General features: G+C 52.2%; 1 protein-coding gene across 1 annotated transcript; it reads right to left on the reverse strand.

The window, feature by feature from the left end:
- Positions 1-499: 499 nt before the first annotated feature.
- On the reverse strand, positions 500-20,669 carry serinc4 (serine incorporator 4). The gene is made up of 12 exons (XM_052042601.1): positions 20,534-20,669; positions 17,367-17,534; positions 15,058-15,236; positions 14,691-14,770; positions 12,933-13,026; positions 10,798-11,009; positions 10,097-10,192; positions 5,806-5,932; positions 5,455-5,527; positions 3,705-3,741; positions 2,405-2,552; positions 500-719 (listed from the first exon to the last, which is right to left on the reverse strand). Exons 1-12 carry the CDS (start codon positions 20,558-20,560, stop codon positions 554-556), a joined length of 1,407 nt encoding a protein of 468 aa, XP_051898561.1. The 5' UTR covers positions 20,561-20,669; the 3' UTR covers positions 500-553.
- Positions 20,670-21,171: the final 502 nt, after the last annotated feature.

Raw genomic sequence — 21,171 nt, forward strand, 5'->3', positions numbered from 1 at the left:
ACACAGACTTAAGCAAGGTCCGAGGAGGCTACCCGAAAGCCATTTGTTGGTCACCTATCCTATGAGGGGAACAGATATCCTTCAGCAAAACCCCTCGGAACTTCCTTCCTGCAGAGGTCATTTGTCCAACGCCTTTGGTCGTTTCGAGGAGATGTTCGCAGTGTGGGGTCAGCTTCACATCACGTCACACAGAGACGGGTCCACTTCCCTGATGGGTGGGCTGTGTTTCCCAGGACCCTGTCAGTACCTGTCCTGGCCCCAGCCAGTGGGGGAAGAGTTTGCTCCAAGCCTTCTCATCTGGGGAGGTCCGAACCAACTGAGTGGGTCACAGGTCACTGATCCGGCTCCATCTGAGGTCAAAGGGCTCTTCAACGAACTATTGCAGCAGGGCAGGGGTTGGATTCACCCCCACCCTCACCCCTTCGTAGCCCCATCCTCATCCTCACCCCTACCCAGTCAGAATCTGCCCGCCCACCACACACAGTTACTGAGGATTCGACCCACCGGCTGCTCAGACGCTGGTGGTGGGGTGTGGGCGGGTGTGGGGCAGGGGCTAGTTCGCTTGGACGACACGGCGCCTCTCACTGGACATGCAGCAGGGGGGGGACAGGAGGATGACCAGGTAGAGGAACAGGCACAGCCAGCAGGAGCAGCTCTTCACCCAGAACGTCGACCAGCTGCCGTGGGAAAACACCGTCTCCAGCGTGGCAGATTCATAGCTGCACCGGGGGGTGGGGGGCAGAGAGGGGGAGAGAAAGAGGCGGAGGGAGTTGGAGGGAGGTAGATGAGGCAGGGCAAGGGTGAAAGAAGCAAAGAGAAGAGAGACCAAAGAAAGGGAGTAGGAGAGAGACGGAAAGAAAGGGAGGGACAGGGTGCAAGAGGGGAAGACAGAGGAAGACCGAGTGTGAACAGCACGACTGGGATGTCCATTGTAGAACAGATCAGAGACCCTCTGCAGGAAGCACCAGCAAACCCACCCAGCAGAGCTTCCTGACTCCCACGTTCTGTGAGGAACGTTATAGCCACACTCGCCCGGTCCGTCCACCCGAGGCAGGCCATTCAGCCCACTCCTCCATGCTAGTTCCTGCCCCACCCCTCTGCCCAGCACCCTCCCCTCGCTCCCCCGGTGTGGGCAGCAGGGAGCTCCTTCGCCAACCAGCACCGTGCCACTGGGTTGTTGAACTCCGATGGCTCGGCTGTGGCTTTGGCCATTTCCCCTCGGACCTGGGGGGGCACCACCTTATTGGAGCAGCAACATATGCTCCCACCCAGCCTCCCCCTCACCTCCCAGACCCTCACCTCTCGACAGCCACCCCCTGAGCCGGAGGGACGAAAACCAGGCCTGGTTCAGTAGTCAAATGGGAGGATTTCGGTGACCCCTTCAGGGTCTCGAACCAGCCTTTGGCTGTGGGACTGCTGGAGGTGTCCTCTGTACAGTGTCTGTCCTCTCCCTCACACGCAGAACACACACACAGAACCACACAGACACGGAGATATACACACACATGCAGAACACACACACAGAACCACACAGACACGGAGATATACACACACACGCAGAACACACACACAGAACCACACAGACAAGGAGATATACACACACACTCAGAACACACACACAGAACCACACAGACAAGGAGATATACACACACACTCAGAACACATACACAGAACCACACAGACAAGGCTATATACACACACACACTCAGAACACACACATATACATACACACAGACACAAATAAACACATGTAGAACCACACAGACAAGGAGATATACACACTCATAGTAACACACACACACACACACACACACACACACACACACACACACAGAACCACACAAACAAGAACACATGCATGCACACAGACACCGCCCCCCCCCCACCCCCCCCCAAACGATCACAGACACACATTCCACCAAGGCTCACTGTTCCACGGTCGGGGGTACTGAGGCCAGGTGTGGCTCTCTCCAGTAGTCAGCTGACTACTGGTTCCCCAGCAGGTGAGGTGCAGCCACCGGACACAGCCTCTCCTGAGGCAGGCTGGTGTGGTGAAGTTAATGGACCAGCAGCCAGAGCCGGGACCATTGTTGCAGGAACACGAGTTTGAATCCCACCAAGCCATCTGGAGAATTTAAATTCAAGTAATTAAATGGACCTGGAATTACATATATAAAAAAAAGCGAATCTCAGCTGAACCAGCGGATTGTGGTAACAGCCCGTCTCAGTAATGGGTTCCAGGGAGGGTGCAGTTCCTGGTCCTCACTTGCTCTGGCCTGTGCCTGGCCCCAGGCTCACCCCCAACACTCTGCTCTGTCAGGCTTGGGGGGCCAGGTAGACAAGGAAATGCAGCGAGCTCCCCATCCCGAGAGTGGATGAGGAGAGGCTCTGAGACATGACTTACTTGAACCAGTTGGTCAGGGTCATCATTACGTAGAGCGAGGCCAGGAAGAAGACGAAGTGGAAGGAGGAGTAGCTGTAGGTGACACACTCGCGCTCGTTGTGGATCACCGCCTGGCCCCCAACGTTCTCCACCTCGTGGCTGGGCTCTGCTCCCCCAGCACGTCGGACGACCCACAGAACACAAAGTGGAACAAATACATTTATTCCCAGCAATCCACCTCGGAAACAATCCTTTCCCAACTCACACCAAGGAATCTATTCACACGCCAGGAACAAACACGGCTCTTCAAATTTAACCCAGTCGAATTAATTAAAGAATTTAGCAATGCAGAGGGGGACAGTGGTCAGTGGTCACCACCCAAAGACCCACACCACTGACCCAGAGATGAGCAGGAATCCCACCACACCTACTGGGAATAGTTCAAGGAATTAAGTAAATCTAGAATGAGAAGTGGCCGGACTGTGGTCAATCCCAAACCTGTTCACTGATGTTCTTTAGAACATAGAACAGAACAGCACAGGAACAGGCCCTTCGGCCCACAATGTCTGTAGTGAACACAATGCTGAATTAAACCAAATCTCTTCTGCAGGTACATGATCCGTACCCCTCCATTCCCTGTGTGTTCGTGCATCTAACAGCCTCAAACATCTGCTTCCACCACGACCCCCGGCAGCACGTCTCAGGATGTAAAAAAACCTGCCCCACACATCCCCTTTAAACTCTCCCCTCTCACTTTTAGTGCATGTCCTCCAGTATTTGACATTTCTACCCTGGGAAAGATATTCTGACCGTCTACCCTATCTATGCCTCTCATAATTTTATAAACATCCGTAGGTCTCCCCTCAACCTTCGACAGTCTGCTGCTCCAGACTAATCCTCAGGTTACTTCAGACTCACCAAAGGGGCACTTCTGCCCCCTCAATCTGCTGATTCAGGAGAAATACAGATGGGCAAAATATAGTGCCCTTACCAGTGAATAAAAATACTCATGGGGCTATATCCCGGGGAGAGTCAGCACCTTCGGGGGCCATACCCCAGGGAGAGTCGGCACCTCGGGGGCCGTACCCCGGGGAGAGTCGGCACCTGCGGGGACCGTATCCCAGGGAGACTCGGCACCTGCGGGGGCTGTACCCCGGGGAGAGTCTGTACCTCAGGGGCCGTACCCCGGGGAGAGTCGGTACCTCGGGGGCTGTACCTCGGGGAGAGTCGGTACCTCAGGAACCGTACCCCGGGGAGAGTCGGCACCTTTGGGGAGAGTTGGTGCATTTGAGTAGTGTTTAGGGGAAGCGGATACACCCACCTTCTTCATTGAGGCAGCAGAAAGAACAGGAAGCTTTCTGGAATGGAAAAGAGAGTTCACAGTGAGAGAGGGTGGAGGGCCAGACTCAGTAATGGGAAACAGTAGTGTGTACACTGGGAATAAAACCAGAATAGCATGAGGAAGCTTTTGTGGAGAAATAGAACAAAAAAAAATTCAGCGACGTGTGAGAAATGCTCTGCGTTATCGAGTGGGAGTGTGGAAGCAGTGATGGAGAGACTTTCAAAGGTTAAAGGTTCTGAAACCACAGCAGGTGATGGTGATTGGCTTTGCTGTGGCTGATAGGACCGGGTCTGATAGGATAGGGCTGAATGGCCTGGTTCTTGTGTGTGTGAACATGCAAGGAGAATCCAATCTGTGCAGCTCTGGGGGTGTAAGCAGGAGGGGCTGAGGGGTATGAGCCCGAGTGTCAGGGGTTTGGGTAGGAGGAATGGGGTTATGGACTTCTTTTTTGTTTTAATTGTGTTCTTTCTTCTAAAAGTTGTGTTTATGTTTTTCTTGTGGATCTGATGCTCTGCGCCTGGAATGCCGCTGCAAGTGTGTTTATTATTGCACTTGTACATACATGTACTTGTACATTTGACAATAAACTCGACTTTGACTTAGGACAAAGCTCACCTTTCCAGCTGTCTCAATGAGCAGCCACCAACCTCCCCACCTTCCCATTCCCCCTTACGCTGCACTTTATGACAACAGTGGTTCTACCCCCAGGCTGGTGAGGCAGGTATGTGGGTGGTTTCTGCTCCTCTGGTCCTGCCCCATTCACCGGGACTGATGTCAGAGTCTCAGAGTTGTGCAGCACAGAAACAGGTCCAGGTCCCAGCAGGTCTGAAGGTCCACGCCGGCCTTGTGGCCATCTACACTAATCCCCTTTGCCCACATTAGACTGTCTCCTTCTATGCCTTACTTATTTAAGTGCATGTCTAAAAGTCTCTTAAATGTAGAGATTGTATCTGAATCCACCACCTCCTCAGGCAGCGCGGTCCAGATGTCAACCACTCTCTGTGTAGAAAAAAACTTACCCCTCAGGTCTTCTTTGAAACGCCTTCTTCTTACTTCAAACCCGTTCCCTCTTGTTTTTTGATTCCCCGACCTTGGGAAAAAGATTTGGACTATCTACCCTATCTATGCCTCGAATCAGGTCTCCCCTCAGCCGCCTTCACTCCAGGGAAAACAAGACCCGCCTTTCCAATCTTTCCCTGTAACTAAAGTCCTCCAATCCAGGCAACATCCTGGTGAATCTCCTCTGCACTCTCCCCAGTGCAGTTATGTCCTTCCCATAGTGTGGTAACCAGAAGTGCACACAGGACACCACGTGCGGTCTAACCAGTGTTCAGTAAAGTTGCAACTTAATGTCTCAACTCTTATATTTTATCCCCTGACCTATGAAGACAAGCATGCCGTACGCCTTCTTCACCACCCTATCTCCCTGCGTTGCCAATTTCAGGGAACTATAGACGAACCCCAAGGTCCTTCTGTCCATTGACATTCCTCAGTACCCGACCGTTTACTGTCGATGTCCCACTCCAATTTGACTCCCCAAAATGCACCACCTCACACTTGTTGGAATTAAATGCCATTTGTCAGCACTCTGCCCAACTTTCCAACTGATCTAACTCCCACTGTAGTTTGGGACAACCTTCCACACTATCCAAAACACGGCCAATTTAATGGAAGTGCAAAGCAGGAGAGGTCAGGGAGAGACGCTGGAGGTGGAGGGAGGGGCACTGACCTTGAACTCGTATCTGTAAACCCGCAGCATCCAGGAGGGGCCGAAGACCTTGGCCAAGTAGGAAGCTTCATTACTGGAGAGGAGAGAGCGAGCAGACTGAGCAGAGGACAGGACAGGTAGCAGCACAGATCCATCGCAAGCAACCTCGACGGGCTCTCACACACTCGGGCTCTCACCTTCACCCATGTTATCAAAGGTCAGAGCTCAATGGATCTCCAATTATCCTCGTGTGAGAGACTCCACCCCCAACACCGCTGCGTGATCCACTCCCCCGTGACCACAGTCGGACCACCGTGGGAAGGAAGGATTATGAGCATGTGTGCAGACAAATCAATGTGCTCCAGGACTTACCAGGCAAATAGCACGCAGCAGTACATGACAGCTGCTCCGATGATGGTGATCATCTTGCCCTCTGCCTGCTCGCCATCCTTGCCGACACCTGGGAAACAGATGGTGATGTTCTGCCCCTGATATTCCACTAAGAGAACAAGAGAAACATCACACACTTCCCACCCCAGGACCTGCTCCCCCGTCACCCAGCCCGGTTCCATATTAGAAAGAGCCGCAAACCCCACTGGGAGTCGTATTTGTAAAGTGAGAGCATATCAGCAAATAGTCTTTACTTCAGATTTCCAGCATCTGTAGTTCGAGTCAGAGAGTAACTCAGCACAGAAACAGGCTCTTCGACCCACTGTCTGTGCCGACCACCAATCCCACACCAATCCCTGCTTTTTTAAAATTCTCCCCACATTCCCATCAACTTCCCCCAGATCCTACCTCACCTGCACATCAGAGGCAATTTACAGTGGTCAATTAATCTACCAACCCGCATGTTTTTGGGATGTGGGAGGAAACTGGAGCACCCAGAGGAAAGTGAGCAAGAGGCTGAACTGAGTGAGTGGGAGCCAGGACTTGGAACGAGAGGCAGGAATTTTCAGAAGAGGTGAGTCTCTGTGCTTGTTCTTTTTCAGTGAGCAGGACACTTGCATACTGTTAGTAATACTTGGCTAATTAGCTAATGGACAGCAGCCAATAAAAAACTCAGATTAAGTGGGGTGGTTCAGTGTTAGAGTTGGGGACAGTGTTGGGCTTTGGTGAGAAGAAGCCGAGTAAGTGACCAAGGTGAGGGGAGTGCCAGCAGCTCTTCTCAAAAAAAAAGTTTCAGTAAGAAGGCACAGGTAAGAATTGGTCAGGTCTTTATTTTGTTGTCTGTAAGTCCTTAGTCCTTGATTCAGTGTAGGCAGCATGGCAATTAGGGCAGTGGAATACTCCTGTGAGATGTGGGATGTTTGGGAAGCTCACCGTCTCCCCGATGACTACATCTGCAGGAAGTGAACCCAGCTGCAGCTCCTGACTGACCAGTTCAAGGAACTGGAGCTGGAGTTGGAGGTACTCAGGACCATCCGGGAAGCTGAAAACCTCACAGATTTTCAGCTTCCCGGATTTACTCAGGTGGTCACACCCAGGGTACAGGGTTCAGATAGGTGGGTGACCACCAAGAGAAGTAAGGGGAGTAAGTAGTCAGTGCAGGGTTCCCCTGTAGCCATAGCAATGTCTACCTCTTTGGATACTGCTGGGGGTGGGGGGTGGGGGTGGGGGGAGGAGGTGACCTATCAGGGCACAGCAGCAGCAGCAGCACTGTGGCCGGCTCTGAGGCTCAGCAGGGAAGGGTAAAGTCAGGTAGAGCAATAGTGATAAGAGACTCGATAGTTAGGGGGACAGACAGGAGATTCTGTGGCCGTGAAAGAGACACCAGGATGGTGTGTTGCCTCCCAAGTGCCAGGGTCGAGGATGTCTCAGAGTGGCTGCAGAATATTCTCAAGGGGGAGGGTGAGCAGCCAGAGGTGGTGGTGCATGTTGGCACCAACGACACAGGTAGAAAGGGGGAAGATGTCCTGCGCAGTGAGTACAGGGAGTTAGGAAAGGGGCTGAAGAGCAGGACCTCCAAGGTAGTAATCTCTGGATTACTCCTGGTGCCACGTGCTGGTCAGGGCAGGAATAGGCTGATAGAACAGATGAATGAGTGGCTGAGGAACTAGTGCAGGGGGCAGGGTTTCAGGTTGTTGGACCATTGGAACCTCTTCTGGGGCAGGGGTGACCTGTACAAGAAGGACGGGTTGCACCTCAACTGGAGGGGAACCAGTATCCTGGCCGGGAGGTTCGCTGGTGCTACTTGGGAGGATTTAAACTAGTTTGGTAGGGGAATGGGAACCAGAGCACCAGGTCAGAAAGTGGGGGGGATGGACAGGAAGGATGGCAGGGTAAGAGAACCTTGGATATCGAAAGAGATGGTGAATTTAGTCAAAAAGAAAAAGGAAAAGTATGTAAAGCTCAGGAAGCTAGGATCAAACAGAGCGCTCGAGGATTATAAAGAAGCCAGAAAGGGACTCAAGAAGGGAATCAGGAAAGCCAGGAGGGGCTATGAAAATTCCTTGGCAAGTAGAATTGAAGAGAATCCAAGTCATTCTGTACATACATCAAGAGCAAGAGGATAACTAGGGAGAGGGTAGGACCAGTCAATGATAAAGAAGGGAGCATATGCTTGGAAACAGAGGATGTGCGTGAGGTCCTTAATGAGTACTTTGCATCAGTATTTACCAAGGAGAAGGACGCGGAAGGTAGGGAGATCAGTGTGGAGCATGCGAGGGCATTTCAAGATAGAGGAGGTAGTGTTGGGTCTCCTAAAGAGCATTAAGGTGGATAAGTCCCCAGTGCCTGATAGTATACACCCCACGTTATTGAGAGAGGTGAGATTGCTGAGGCCTTGACCAAGATCTTCGTGTCCTCCCTGGAGAGGATTCTTGGGAATTTATGAGCATTTGGAAAACCAGAGCCTAACAAGGGACATGGCTCTGTGCTGGGCAAGTTGTGCATTATGAACTTGATTTTGACGAGGGTGATTGATAACAGTAGAGCTGTGAATGTTGTCTACGTGGACTTTAGTAAGGCATCTGACAGGGTCCCGTGTGGGATGCTCACCCAGAAGATTAAGATGCATGGGATCCATGGTGAATTGGCCGTTTGGATTCAGAACTGGCTTGTCCATAGACTACAGAGGGTAGTGTTAGATGGGACTTATTCTAGATGGAGGTCTGTGACTAGTGGTGTTCCTCAGGGATCCGTACTGGGACCTCTGCTGTTTGTGATGTATATAAATGACCTGGATGAAAATGTACATGCGTGGGTTAGTAAGTTTGTAGATGATACAAAGACTGGTGGTGTTGTGGATAGTGTAGAAAACCAGCAAAGGATCCAGCGGGATATAGATCAGTTGCAGATATGGGCGGAGAAATGGCAGATGGAGTTCAACCCGGCCAAGTGTGAAGTGTTGCTCCTTGGGAGATCAAATGTAAAGAGACAGCACACTGTTAATGACAAGACCCTTAACAGTGTTGATGAGCAGAGGGATCTTGGGGTCCAAGTTCACAGCTCCCTGAAAGTGGCTGCACAGGTTTATGGGGTGGTAAAGAAGGCATATTGCATGCTTGCCTTCATTAGTCGAGGCATTGAGTTCAAGAGTCAGGAGGTCGTGCTGCTACTTCATCGAGCTTCAGTTAGGCTGCATCTGGAGTATTGGATTCAGTTCTGGTCACCTCATTATAGGAAGGGTGTGGAGGCTTTGGAGAGGGTGCAGAGGAGATTTACCAAGATGTTGCCTGGATTAGAGGGCATGTGCTGTGAGGAGAGGTTGGACAAACTTGCGTTGTTTTCTCTGGAGTGTCGGAGGCTGAGGGAATGTCTGATAGAGGTTTATAAGATTATGAGAAGCATAGATAGAGTAGACAGCCAGTATCTTTTCCCCATGATTGAAATTTCTATTACCAGAGGGCATGCATTTAAGGTGAGGGGGGGGGCAAGTTCAAAGGAGATGTGCAGGGCAAGTTTTTTTTTACACAGGGCGGTGGGTGCCTGGAATGCACTGCCTGGGATGGCGGAGGAGGCAAATACGATAGGGATGTTCAAGAGGCTCTTAGATGGGCACATGAATGTGAGGGAACTGGCAGGATATGGACATTGTGCAGGCAGAAGGGATTAGTTTAGTTGGGCATTTTATTACTAATGTAATTGGTTTAGCACAACATTGTGGGCGAAGGGCCTGTTCCTGTGCTGTCCTGTTCTATGTTCTACAAAATGCACCTGTCACAGGGAGAACGTACAGACTCCACACACAGAGCGGTGGAGGTGGCGAGTGAACCCAGGGTTGCTGCCATTGAGGTTGTGTCTCTACAACCCACTGCAACACTCGGTTATTTATCCATCAGAGCCGGCAACTCCCGAGCTCAGTGAGAGGCAGACCTGTGGGAGCCGAGGAGGAGAGTGGGGAACTCTCGGCAGTCTGTTGTGTCCGTGGGCAGCTCCACAGGACTGTGGGTGGGCAGAGGGTGAGACCACCACCTCACACCAACCCATGGGGTATGAGAAGGAATACGCTATGGTGGGACCTCCAGTCCAAACCTGTGGTGTTGGAGGAGAGAAGACCCTCGGCTGCCAGGATGGGCAGCACCCTCCATCCCAGGACCCCCCACCCACACAGTAGTCTGGACAGGATCAGCGGCTGACCTTGCGACCCTTCCCCATCTCCTGAGAGCCCCGGTTTAGACAGTGGCTCCCCTGCAGCACTGGGATCCTGCTGTGCACTGACCTGTCTCGGGGGGTCGGCTGGAGAGGGCGGAGAAGGTCAGGTACATGACATAGCAGCTGATGATGGAAGCTTGCAGCAGGCCACTGTGGGGCTGTCCTGTAACCAGAGACAAGAGGGCTGAGCTCAGCACAGAGCAGACTCCGGGCCCCTGGGCGCAGACCCCAGGGGCCCCACACGCAGAACACAGCTCCTGAACACAGGCTCTGAATGCAGACCCCAGGCCCCTGAACACAGAACGCAGACTCCAGCCCTCCGGGGAACCCAGTCCGGCCCCTGGGCACCAGCTGTAGCAGCAGAACAGCCCGAGCAGAACCAGAGTCCACTTCACAAACCTCGCCCACACCTACATGTACACACACACTTTCACACACGTCATCAGATGTGTGCCCATGGTGCTACTGCAAGTTGTTCAGTGCACCTGTGTACACATGGACCTGTGCATATGACAATAAACTCGACTTTGACAAACATTACACACACATCTTCAGCCCCTGCAGCCCGATCCTGCATTCCCCTCCTTCAGCCACTTTCAAGATCTCTTTCGAGATGCTCCTCTAAAACATCCCCACCCCCAACCCACTTGCCCCCTTCCTGAAGTTTTAGGTCTCCAAGATCCATTGAGGCCAAGACCAACTTGTGGGGCTTTGGGACCAGGTTCCAGGCAAAGATGCTACAGAAATGCAGGTGGTTGGGGTACATACTCTGCTGTGCGCAGGAGGTGCTGGAGAGGACAGACACCAGGATGCAGAGGCTGATGTTTAGGATCAGGAGCACCTTGTTGAGGTTACAGCCCGCCGGGTGGGTGTAAAACTTGTACATCAGGGAGAAGGCCATCACAGCCATGACGTAGAAGAGCAGGGTAACCGCCAGCACAGCAAGACTCCACAACTTCCTGTCCGCCGCTCCAGTCATCCTGCAGGAGAAACGCACACCAAGTGGGAGCCACAACCCACCACCAACTTCGCAACCACCCTGACCCCAGCCCATTCCCTCCTCCAGTTATCTCCACTCAGTCCCAGACCTGGGGCAGGGGTTAGACAGGGTAAAGCTCCCTCTACCCTGTCCCATCACACACACGGCAGGGACAGTGCAGGCTTAGTACACGAGGTATGAGATCCATGGAAAATTGGCTGTGTGGATTCAGAATTGGCTTTCCCACAGAAGGCAGAGGGTGGTTGTAGAAGGGGAGTATTTGACCTGGAGGTCAGTGACCAGTGGTGTTCCACAGGGATCTATTCTGGGACCCCTACTCTTTGTGACTTTTATAAATGTCTTGGATGAAGAGGTGGAAGGGTGGGTTGGTAAATATGCAGATGACACGAGGGTTAGTGGTGTTGTGGATAGTGTAGATTGTCGTAGGTTGCAACGGGATTTAGACAGGATGCAGAGCTGGGCAGAAAAGTGGCAAATGGAGTTCAATCCAGAGAAGTGTGAAGTGATACACTTTGAAAGATCTAACTTGAAGGCAGAGCACACGGTTAATGACAGGATTCTTAGCAGTGTGGAGGAACAGAGAGATCTTGGGGTTCTAGAATATAGATCCCTCAAAGTTGCCATGCAGGTTGATGGGTGGTTAAAAAGGCATACGATGAGTTGGGCTTCATTAACTGGGGGATTGAGTTCAAGAGCAGAGAGGTAATGTTGCAGCTCTATAAGACCCTAGTTAGACCACATCTGGAATATCGTGTTCAGTTCTGGTCGCCACATTATAGGAAGGATGTGGAAGCTTTAGAGAGGATGCAGAGGAGATTTACAAGAATGCTGCCTGGGTTGGGGAGCATGTCTGATGAGGAGAGGCTGAGCAAGTTAGGGCTTTTGTCCTTGGAGAGACAGAGGATGAAGGAGACTCGGTAAGAGGTGTACAAGATTATGAGAGGCATAGACAGAGTGGACAGCCAGCACCTTTTCCCCAGGGTCGTAATGGCCAATATCAGAAGTCACCCATTTAAGGTGCGTGGAGGAAAGTTCAGGGGGGATGTCACAGGTGGGTGCCTGGAATGCACTGCAGGGGGTGTGGGGGGGGGGGTGGTCGGGGCTGACACAATAGGGTTATTTAAGAGACTCTTAGAAAAGACAGGGTTATGGGAGGTGGAGAGGAGGATAAACAGAGTGTGGATAAGGTTTGTATAGGTCAGCACAACATCGTGGGCCAAAGGGCCTGTACTGTGCTGTACTGTTCTATGTTCTGAAGCTCCCCCTACCATGTCCCACTACACACAGGGCAGGGATCAAATAAAACTCCCTCACTCCTGTCCCATTACACAAACACACACAGGGCAGGGACAGTACAGGCTTAGAATAGAATAAAGCTCCCTCTACACTGTCCCATCACACACACACCCAGGGCAGGGATAGCAGGGTCAGACACAGAGTGAAGCTTGGACAGAAGATCACAACCACATCGGTCACTGCCTATACTGGCACTGTCCCAATCCTCCAATTCCAGACTCCTATTCGCCCGAGTTTAATTGTTCTGCCACTGGTGGCCGTGCCTCCAGCTGCCGGGGATCTCCGCCCTGGAGTTCTGTCCCTACACCTCTCTGCCTCTCCTTCCCCCTGTGTAACTGTTCATTCGACCTCCCTCTGATCAAGTCTCTGGTCACCTACTTCCTTGTGTGACTGAGCATCAGCTTTCATCCTTATTGCCCCTTGGGACCCCTTGTCACATGGAAGGCACTCTGTGAATGGAGGCCATTGTTGCTGGGGAGTTGTGCTTCACTGAACCTGTGGCCCAGTGACGTGGTCAGGCTGAGGTCTGCACCCCGGGCAGAGGTTCTGGAACATCGCTGGTCTCTGTGGGGAAGTCAATGCTAATCTGTCAGTGCAGCAAACTCACCAGTTCTTGTTCCAGAAGTGAGCAAAGACGGTGATGAGAGAGAGTTGGATCATGATGAAGAGAAGCGCTCCAGTCAGACCAACATATCGCCATACTGCATCGCACGCACGGATAACAGATCCACAGGTAATATCACCACACAACAACAGATAGCAACACCATCACACGGCACAACATACAGGGTGCAAGGGGAGGGGTGAGAAAAGCAAATCGGAAAGTTTTATTCAGTAAAGCATAATGTGATCCCTTAGGTTTAAGCAGCAGGTGGAGAGACCCCAGACCTCACCTTCACCCACTACTCCCCGCGTGGACGATAGGATGACTCACTGTGACGCTGTTTGGGACATGCTCTGGGGTCTTGTTAGTTACTACAGAAACACAAATCTATCTTCTTCTTTACTTTAGAGTTTGACAGATCAGAGTGACGAATCTCCATGAACAACCCAGCTCCCAGTGTCCGAGAGCTCTTCAAAGCAGGGAACTCTTGTCACTACCAGAGGGGCAGACAGCGTCTCAGTAATCCTCAAGCCAGCGTTTCCCAGTGTGACCCCCCCTCAGTACCGCCCCTCCTACTGTGTGACACTCCCTCAGTACGGCCCCTCCCACAGTGTGACCCTCCCTCAGTACTGCCCCTCCCACAGTGCGACCCTCCCTCAGTATCACACTGACACTCCCTGCCTTTATCCTGGTGCTGAGTACTCGAGCAGCTGGTTTCTCTGGGAGTAATTGAACTAAATACCAGACATCACAGCAACAGAGAGGAGGGGTGTGCAGGAGGGAGGGGAATACACGGAGCCCAAGGGGAGTGTATCTGGTGAACCTTGGCTGATGGATTGAAAAATCTCCTCCAGGCCTGGGCTGCATGGGTCTGCAACTCTCTCAAATCTGAAAGAACTTTCTGGAATGCCAGTGGATGCAATGAAACCACCAAGTTAGATAACTATCCCCACGTTGGACCAGTGACTGAAGCAGTGGGCTGGACCCTGGCTTCTGAGACACGAGTCTGGCCTTGAGTTCCACTCCAGATGCAGTAGAGATGTCCAAGCTGAGGCAGTGCTGCTGCCCTTCAGAAGCACCTTTCCCCCGAGGCTCCACCTGCCTCTCAGCGAGTGTAGAAGACCCTACGGTCACTAATCAGAGAAGACAAGGTCGTCTCCAACCCTTGTCCCTCATTCAACATCACAGACTATCTGATCGATCACAGCGCTGTTTGTGGGAGCTTGCTGTGCGAGAATAGGTTGGCGCATTCCTTACTGCAGTGACTGTACCTCGGGGAGCCCCACTGGCTGCATAGGTGCAAGGCATGGCAGAGGTGCAGCTCTTCAGTCTTTAAAATGGGGCTACTGAACCCTGGGTTTCTGGCTTCACACGCCTGCCCCCATCATCATGTGGGGGTCATTCCTGGGGGTGGGGAGGTGGCAACGTCATTCTTCATGGGACAGGGAGGAAATCAGCCAAAGCCCTGCTCCACGGCACCACTCCGAGACCTCACTGCAACGTCTGAACACTAGGACGGGGTCTGGTGACAGGGCAGTCACCACCCCATCCGCCCTGGACCTCAATGTCCTGCTTGTACATGAAGCAGGGAGGTTGTTGGGGCTGTCAGAACCCTCCTCCAACAGGGAGGTTGTTGGGGCTGTCGGAACCCTCCTCCAACAGGGAGGTGGTTGGGGCTGTCAGAACCCTCCTCCAACAGGGAGGTTGCCTTTGGGGGGGGGCAGAAGAAATAAGGGAACCCCCTTCGTCAGCTTCACTCACCGTGGAGAAATGATTCGTCCGGAATGAAAAAGGCAGCTGCAGAAATACCGACTAGGATCAGGAACTTCAGAAACCAGAACCTGCAGGGGGAGCGAGAGAAACAGAGGGAGAGGGGGAAAAATAGTGAGCAACACTGGGAAACACTAGGACGAGGAAGTACAAGCACTGGGAAACACTGGGACGAGGAAGTACAAGCACTGGGAAACACTGGGACGAGGAAGTACGACACTGGGAAGCACTGAGACGAGGAAGTACAAGCACTGGGAAACACTGGGACGAGGAAGTACAAGCACTGGGAAACACTGAGACGAGGAAGTACAAGCACTGGGAAACACTGGGACAGAGGAAAACATTGAACTCCTATTACCCATTGTGAATCAGAGCCCTGAAATCCCGACTGGATTTTACGTTGATCAGGATTATACACAGCAGCAGGTAGAAGCAGGCTGTCCCAAAACACACTCTGTAGACCGCTGAGTATCCGATCAGCTTGTCACAGTCTGAGCCAGGCTGGAGGTGCTCACAGAGCATTCTAAAGAAAGGCACCTACACCAGAGGGAAGAAATCACACCATCTACAAGGCTGGGACATGGCCAGATCTGTCCACCCACTGAATCCCCAGCCTCTGCCCATGGACACTCTCCCCTCTCACAGACCGGTCCACTGAATGCTTGTCACAGCCCGCGTTAATGCACCTTCCACATGCCATTAAAGGGAGCCATGAGGACACCTCGGTTCCCACTGCTCTCCACATGATGCCTGGGTCCACAGCAGGACCTGGGGTGCTCAGGGCTTGAATGCTTCCCTGTTGATGGGGAAGTCCGGGTGTGGCCCGGTCTGACCCTGGGTGGGGTTAGGGTTTCTTTAACCACAGCAGCTGCCTGCATTTCCATAGCATCTGCTCAAACATCCCAAGGGAAAGAAAGTTCAACACAAAACATACTGGGGCAGGTCACCCAAAGTTCAATCAAAGAAAGTGGTTTTAAGGAACTGTCTTAAAGCAGGAGAGAGGGGTAGAGAGGTTTGGGGTGGGAGAGGTGGAAACTTTTAAGGCTCAGGACCCAGGCAGCCAGTGGCAAGGGGGCTCAGAGGATGGAACAGGAGGATCCCAGAGGTCTGGCAGGGCAGTGGGAGGTGATGGAGAGAGGGAAGTTTGCAGGAGTTGGAAGGTACAGAGATTGAGGAGACTGTGGGTGTTGGTGAAGGGTACAGGGACTGGAAATTGTTGTCAGTGGGTCTCTGGCTTATTGTAATTTGGGAGGCTTGGTATGAAGATCAGCCGTGAGTTTGACAGGGAGGAGGAAAGCTACAGACAAGAAGGAAATAGATAGTGCAGCGAGTTGCAGAATCATGGCAAATAGTATTTAATCCAGAGAAGTGCAGGTCCTGGGTTTGGGGAAGTGAACCAAGGCAGGGAATATATAATAAACAAGAGGATAGTGAGTGGTGAGGAGGAACAGAAGGACCTTGGAGTGTTTGTCAAATACTAGAGGACATAGCTTTAAGGAGAGAGGGGAAAAGATGTGTGGGATAATTTTGTTTTACACAGAGTGGTGGGTGCCTGGAATGGGCTGCCAGGGGAGGGGGTGGAAGCAGATACAATAATGCTGCTGAAGAGGCATTTAGACAGGCACATGAACGTACAGGGATTGGAGGTATATGGATCATGTGCAGGCAGATGGGTTTAGTTTAGTTTGGCATCGTGGTTGTCACAGACTGTGGGCCGAATGGCCTGTTCCAGTGCTGTACTATTCATGTATGTCCACAGATCATTAGAAATGGCAGAGGGTAACCAGGGAGTTACAAGCCATACAGGAAGCTCTCCCGTCTTAAATGAGGCACAGAATATAAGAGAGGTTGCATCGGAAGTGTTTACAACATTAGTCAGGCCACAGCTTGAGCACTGTCCACAGTTCTGGTCACCATATTACAGGAAGGATGTGATTGACCTGGAGAGGGTGCAGAGATTTACCAGGGTGTTGCTGGGACTGTTTCCTCTGGAACTGAGGAAGCCGAGTGGAGACAACTGAGCTCATAAACACGAGGGATCAGAACCAGGAGACAGAGAGTTAAAGTCAGACGAGAAAGTGAAAACCTTTTTCACCCATAGGGTGCCGGTGTCTGGTACCCATTGCCCCACTGAGTGGAGGCAGAAACCCTCCTCATGTTTAAGCAGAACTAGAAACTGAACTTGAAGAGCTGTGACCTGTAGGACAAGAAGGTGTGGTTAGACTGTGTCGTTCTTTGTCAACTGTCACAGATTCAGAGAGGGATGTAGGGGTTACAGAGACAGGGAGGGGTGTAGGGGCCAGAGGGGGTTACAGAGACAGGGAGGGGTGTAGGGGCCGGAGGGGGTTACAGAGACGGGGAGGGGTGTAGGGGCCGGAGGGGGTTACAGAGACGGGGAGGGTAGGGGCTGGGGTGGGTTACAGAGACAGAGAGTGGTGTAGGGGCTGGGGTGGGTTACAGAGACAGAGAGTGGTGTAGGGGCTGGGGTGGGTTACAGAGACAGAGAGTGGTGTAGGGGCTGGGGTGGGTTACAGAGGAAGGGAGGGCTATCAGCACTGGGGGTGGTGAGAGAGGGAGGAGTAGGAGGAGGAAGGTCAGTGAAGTGAAGTTGATTGGCTGGTTGGAGTGTCAGTCTGTGTGCCGCTGGGAGCCAGGGGAGGTACTCACTCTCTCCCGCACTGATTCTGCCACAGTTCGGGACATCAGCAGGCAGCAGCCCGTGGAACTGACGATGTGATAGAACGTGTACATCAGCCGGGTCCCAGACGACACCTTAATCCCTGGGAGAAAGGAGCAGCAGAGGGAACAGGGAGCAGGGCCACAGCAACAGCAGATCTGGAGGAACAGAACGGAGGGAGGCTGATGGGAGACCTGGAGTGGTGGTTAACTGTGCAACGACTTACAGTCAGCACTATCACCTCCCCCTGCCAACCCCCCACACACCCACAGCTCTGCCGTCACTTACACCTGGTCTGCTGAACCAACATGGGGACAGGACAGGGTCAGACACACAGTGAAGCTCCCTCCGCACCGTCCCATCACACACTCCCGGGGTCAGACACAGAGTGAAGCTCCCTCCACACCGTCCCATCACACAGTCCCAGGGCGCACAGGTTAGACACAGAGGCATATTTTAGTGTCCAGTTCCAGGGGACTTGTGTGTAGCTTTTCTCTGCATCGACTGTTGTTTCTCAACTGACAGGCCAATGCAGCACAGAGTCAGTGTTGCCATCCCTCACACACTGCAGAAGATGTGTGACACTATTTCAAAGAGGTCAGTGGAGTCCTGGACACAATATTGAAACCCTCAACCAACATCAGCGAAACCGATCATTCAGTGTGCTGTTCTTGGCATCTTCCTCTGCACAAGTTGGCTGCTGTATTCTATTGTTGCAACAGTAGCTCCCCTTCAATTGCAGTGTGTTGGGACAACCTGAGCTTGTGAAATGTGCGATGGAGTAGGGATTCTCTCCCAGAGAATTTGGTGTAAGTTCTTCAGGTTCATTCAGCGGGATGTTGCAGCCTCCAAAGCAGACCCCAACAAGGCCGGCAGAAGGGTCAGGGTCCCAACAGCAGCACAGCTCATCTCCGTCCTTGTACCCCAGATGTGGAGTATGCAAGCAGCTGGCAGCTCAGTGTGCTGGACCACTCTATCCACACCTCGATATTTAAACATGACTTAATAAGAATCAGCATCTTCAGGAAATACCTCAGGGAGAGTCGGCACCTCTGGGGGCCGCACGTTTGCGTGCTGCACCCCGGGGAGAGTCGGCACCTCAAGGACTGTACCCTACCCCGGGGAGAGTCGGCACCTCTGGGGGCTGTACATTCGGGGACCATACCCCAGGCAGAGTCTGAGAGGAGAAAACAAGTGATTGAATTACCCGAGTTCCAGGGTTGTCACAATCCTTGCATCATTGACCGGAGCAGGATTACACTGATCCACTCTAATCTCCACTTTCAGTACCTGGGTGGGGAGGGAGTAGGTGGCCGCTCCACGCTAGGAGCCGACTCCTCTCGTGACCTCAGTTTACACCGTTGGTTTTCCCAGGCTGCAGCCTGCAGTTTTGTGTTGGAGTCATACAGCATGAAACAGGCCATTCGGCCCACCATGCCCACTGACCTATCCGTAATAATCCCATCTCCAGCACCTGGCCCACAGATTCCCATGCCTAGGCAATTCAAGTGCTCATCTGGACTGAAACATCCACCTCACACTGGGGGGCAGGCGCCCTGGTCCTGCCAACTCATCCCAACTCCCATCACTGTCTCACCCCCAGGACCGATGATGGAGGAAACTTACCAGGCTCTTCCGGAAAACCTGGGGTGATTAGTGGCAACAGGACCCCTCCCTACCCGAGGCAATCCGGCCTGAGTCAGAGAGTGTTTGCCCCTAGCCCGCCACATCTCTGGGAGAAGTAGAAATATTGGTACACGTGTAGACATATCACACCCTCTGGTGGAGGTCCAGCGTGCGAGAGAATGCTGGTGACCAGGACTCAGACAACCAACTAGAGGGGTTCACAGCTCAGGAATGTTTGTGAGAATAGAGTCAGGCAGGATTCTGACTCCTGGTGTCTGCCCACCTCACCTGGAAGGATGTGTGTGACAGAGCTCGAGGGCCCCTGTCTAATGTTACAACCGGAAGACAGCACATGCAATGTGGAACGACATTCCCTCAGCTGCGTGTCTCCACTGTGGAGCATTAACCCAGGAGGTGGGATCATGTTTGCAACAGGGATCCAAGGGCAATGAAATTCCAGAGGAACTGATAACAGGACTGACAAACAGTCAATATAAATGTTGCGATCCTGCACAGTTCCCCAACATCAGACACTGCATGTCATCTCACCTGAGTGAAGGTCAGCTGCAATCCCCGATTATGTCACCTGGCAACAACACACACACACATACTGAAGCGGACAGCTTAATGAAACACGCACACACAGATATACATACATGCTCACAGTGAAGCTCTCCCATGCATACACTGACACTCGCACATACAAGTAAACGTAAACTTCACTCGCTCTGAGACTCTGGCTCTTCCTGGTCAGGTGAGATCATGGGCAGTGTTTATCAGAAGTTCCTTGCTAGTTGTAGAGAACTCTGGGACTTCTCAAGACTGAAGGGTGCAGTAGAGATGGAGATTATGTTTAAAGTCAGAGTCATACAATACAGAAGAGGCCTTTCAGCCACTGAGTCTGTGTTGACCATCAAGCACCCATTTCCACCAATCCTACACAAATTCCATTTTATTCTAAGGTAAGATATCTTTATTGGTTACGTGTCCACTGAAACAGACAGTGAAATGCATCTTTTCGTAGAGTGTTCTGGGGGCAGCCCGCAAGCGTCGCCACGCTTCCGGCACCAACATAGCACACCCACAACTTCCTAACCCGAACGCCTTCTCCACATTCTCATTTGTATCAAATCTACCAAATTCTGCCACTTATCTACACGCTGGGGGCAATTTACAGCGGCTAATTAACCTGCCAACCTGCACATTTTTGGGATGTGGGAGGGAACAGGAGCACCCGGGGGAAACCCACACAACAGGGGGAGCGTGCAAACTCCCAGCGCCAGAGGTCGGGATTGAACCTGGGTCTCTGGAATGTTAGGCAGTGGCTCAGCCACATCACCACTGTGCTGCCAGGTCCCTTCCTGTTCATCTCCTCACATACCTTGGATTCTAATCCCTCTGCTCACAAGGCCAGGAGTTTCCCCTCACCTACCCTAGTTCGACTGACCTTCCCAGCTACTCTCACAACCTTGGTGCATTACCAAGCTCCCAACAATCACCTCCACCCACTCCTTCACACCAACGTTCTTACCTGGGCTCGGAAGCCACGCTCACACATCACTCCACTGGAGTTTCAATGTCACGGTGCCCACAGGTCCGACACACCCTGAGTAGGTCCTTGGCTCCCTTGTGGTGGGTCACACAGCCTCAGCAATCCCAGCAGCATGCTGTAGAGAAGGGCCACACCACAAGAATCACACCCTCTTGTTTCAGCTCCAGCGGCAGTGCACAGCTCTCTGAGATGGTTCTGTCGCCCAACAGTTTTCTGTGATGTCTGCAGATTCTGATCTTTCAGCTGGAATGTCAAACCAGCATTAAAAAGTGATTATCCGCAAATCCCTCCTTAAACCGTCTTAATGTATGAAAATAGACCTTGCCATGCACGCTTTAAAACCTCAACCTACCGCTCTGACCCACACAGGGAGCAAACAAACCTGAAATCCTTCTGGTTCTGCCCCCCTTGGCTTCAGACAAGTTCTAGCCCTGTGGTGCCTTCCACCGACCAGCCTGCGATCAGCTGTTGCTCACTGGGAAGCTTCACGACACATCAAAAATAAACCCAGGATTTTAAAACCTCTCACCAGGGTACCCATTAATGACCAGACATGGCAGTCTAGCATTTTAAAAATGTTACATTCGGAATGTGGGATCACTGCCAAGGACGGCATT

The sequence above is a fragment of the Pristis pectinata genome, chromosome 32 (genome assembly GCF_009764475.1).
Source record: "Pristis pectinata isolate sPriPec2 chromosome 32, sPriPec2.1.pri, whole genome shotgun sequence".
Lineage (NCBI taxonomy): Eukaryota > Metazoa > Chordata > Chondrichthyes > Rhinopristiformes > Pristidae > Pristis > Pristis pectinata.

What these genes read in the sequence shown, in the direction of transcription:
- serinc4 (XM_052042601.1), bottom strand. Translation starts at nt 20,560, where the DNA reads ATGTGTGAGCGTGGCTTCCGAGCCCAG. An exon ending in AGCGTGGCTTCCGAGCCCAG is followed by an intron (nt 17,535 to 20,533) that starts GTAAGAACGTTG and finishes CTGTTCCTCCAG; the next exon opens with ATCTGCTGTTGCTGTGGCCC. An exon ending in TTTACAGATACGAGTTCAAG is followed by an intron (nt 3,742 to 5,454) that starts GTCAGTGCCCCT and finishes TTTCCATTCCAG; the next exon opens with AAAGCTTCCTGTTCTTTCTG.